The sequence below is a fragment of the Trichechus manatus genome, unplaced genomic scaffold, assembly GCF_000243295.1.
Source record: "Trichechus manatus latirostris isolate Lorelei unplaced genomic scaffold, TriManLat1.0 scaffold00185, whole genome shotgun sequence".
Classification (NCBI taxonomy): Eukaryota; Metazoa; Chordata; class Mammalia; order Sirenia; family Trichechidae; genus Trichechus; species Trichechus manatus.
This window is the reverse complement of record NW_004444121.1, coordinates 3,686,133-3,686,494: the sequence shown is the minus strand read 5'-3', so window position 1 is coordinate 3,686,494 and position 362 is coordinate 3,686,133. Positions and strand designations below refer to the sequence as shown.

Sequence of the window (362 nt, the reverse complement as noted above, 5' to 3'; positions counted from 1 at the left end):
CCGGCATCCTCACGTCTGACAGGAACGACGCTCCCACGGACATGGCCGTGCATTATGCCCGGACTTGCACTGGTACCAATCGGATGGGGACGGAGGAGTGAGCTGAGGGGGGAAGCACTCCAGTGAGACTTCTCCTTGACACAGACGCCGACAAGCGTCAACGCTGGGCTCTTGGCTGCGCTCCTTGCTCAGTGCTTCCTCCGTGGGTGGCGCTCCTGGTGCCGGATCAGGCACGAGCTGTCGGCAAAGGCCTTCCCGCGCTCGCGGCACTCCTGGGGCTTCTCTCCCCCACGTGGGTCTTCTGTGCCTCCGGACGTTGGAGCCGCAGCTGAAGGCCTTCCCACACTGACCCCAGCTGAAGG

General features: G+C 64.4%; 1 protein-coding gene across 1 annotated transcript in view; it reads right to left on the bottom strand.

Moving 5' to 3' along the window:
- Positions 1–88: 88 nt before the first annotated feature.
- ZFP41 (ZFP41 zinc finger protein) overlaps positions 89–362 on the bottom strand; it is a 3,858-nt gene continuing 3,584 nt past the window's right edge. The window contains 2 exon segments of the mRNA XM_004391279.2: positions 89–296; positions 298–355. Of these exon segments, the coding sequence (XP_004391336.1) occupies positions 189–296; positions 298–355 (166 nt within the window). The 3' untranslated portion in view covers positions 89–188.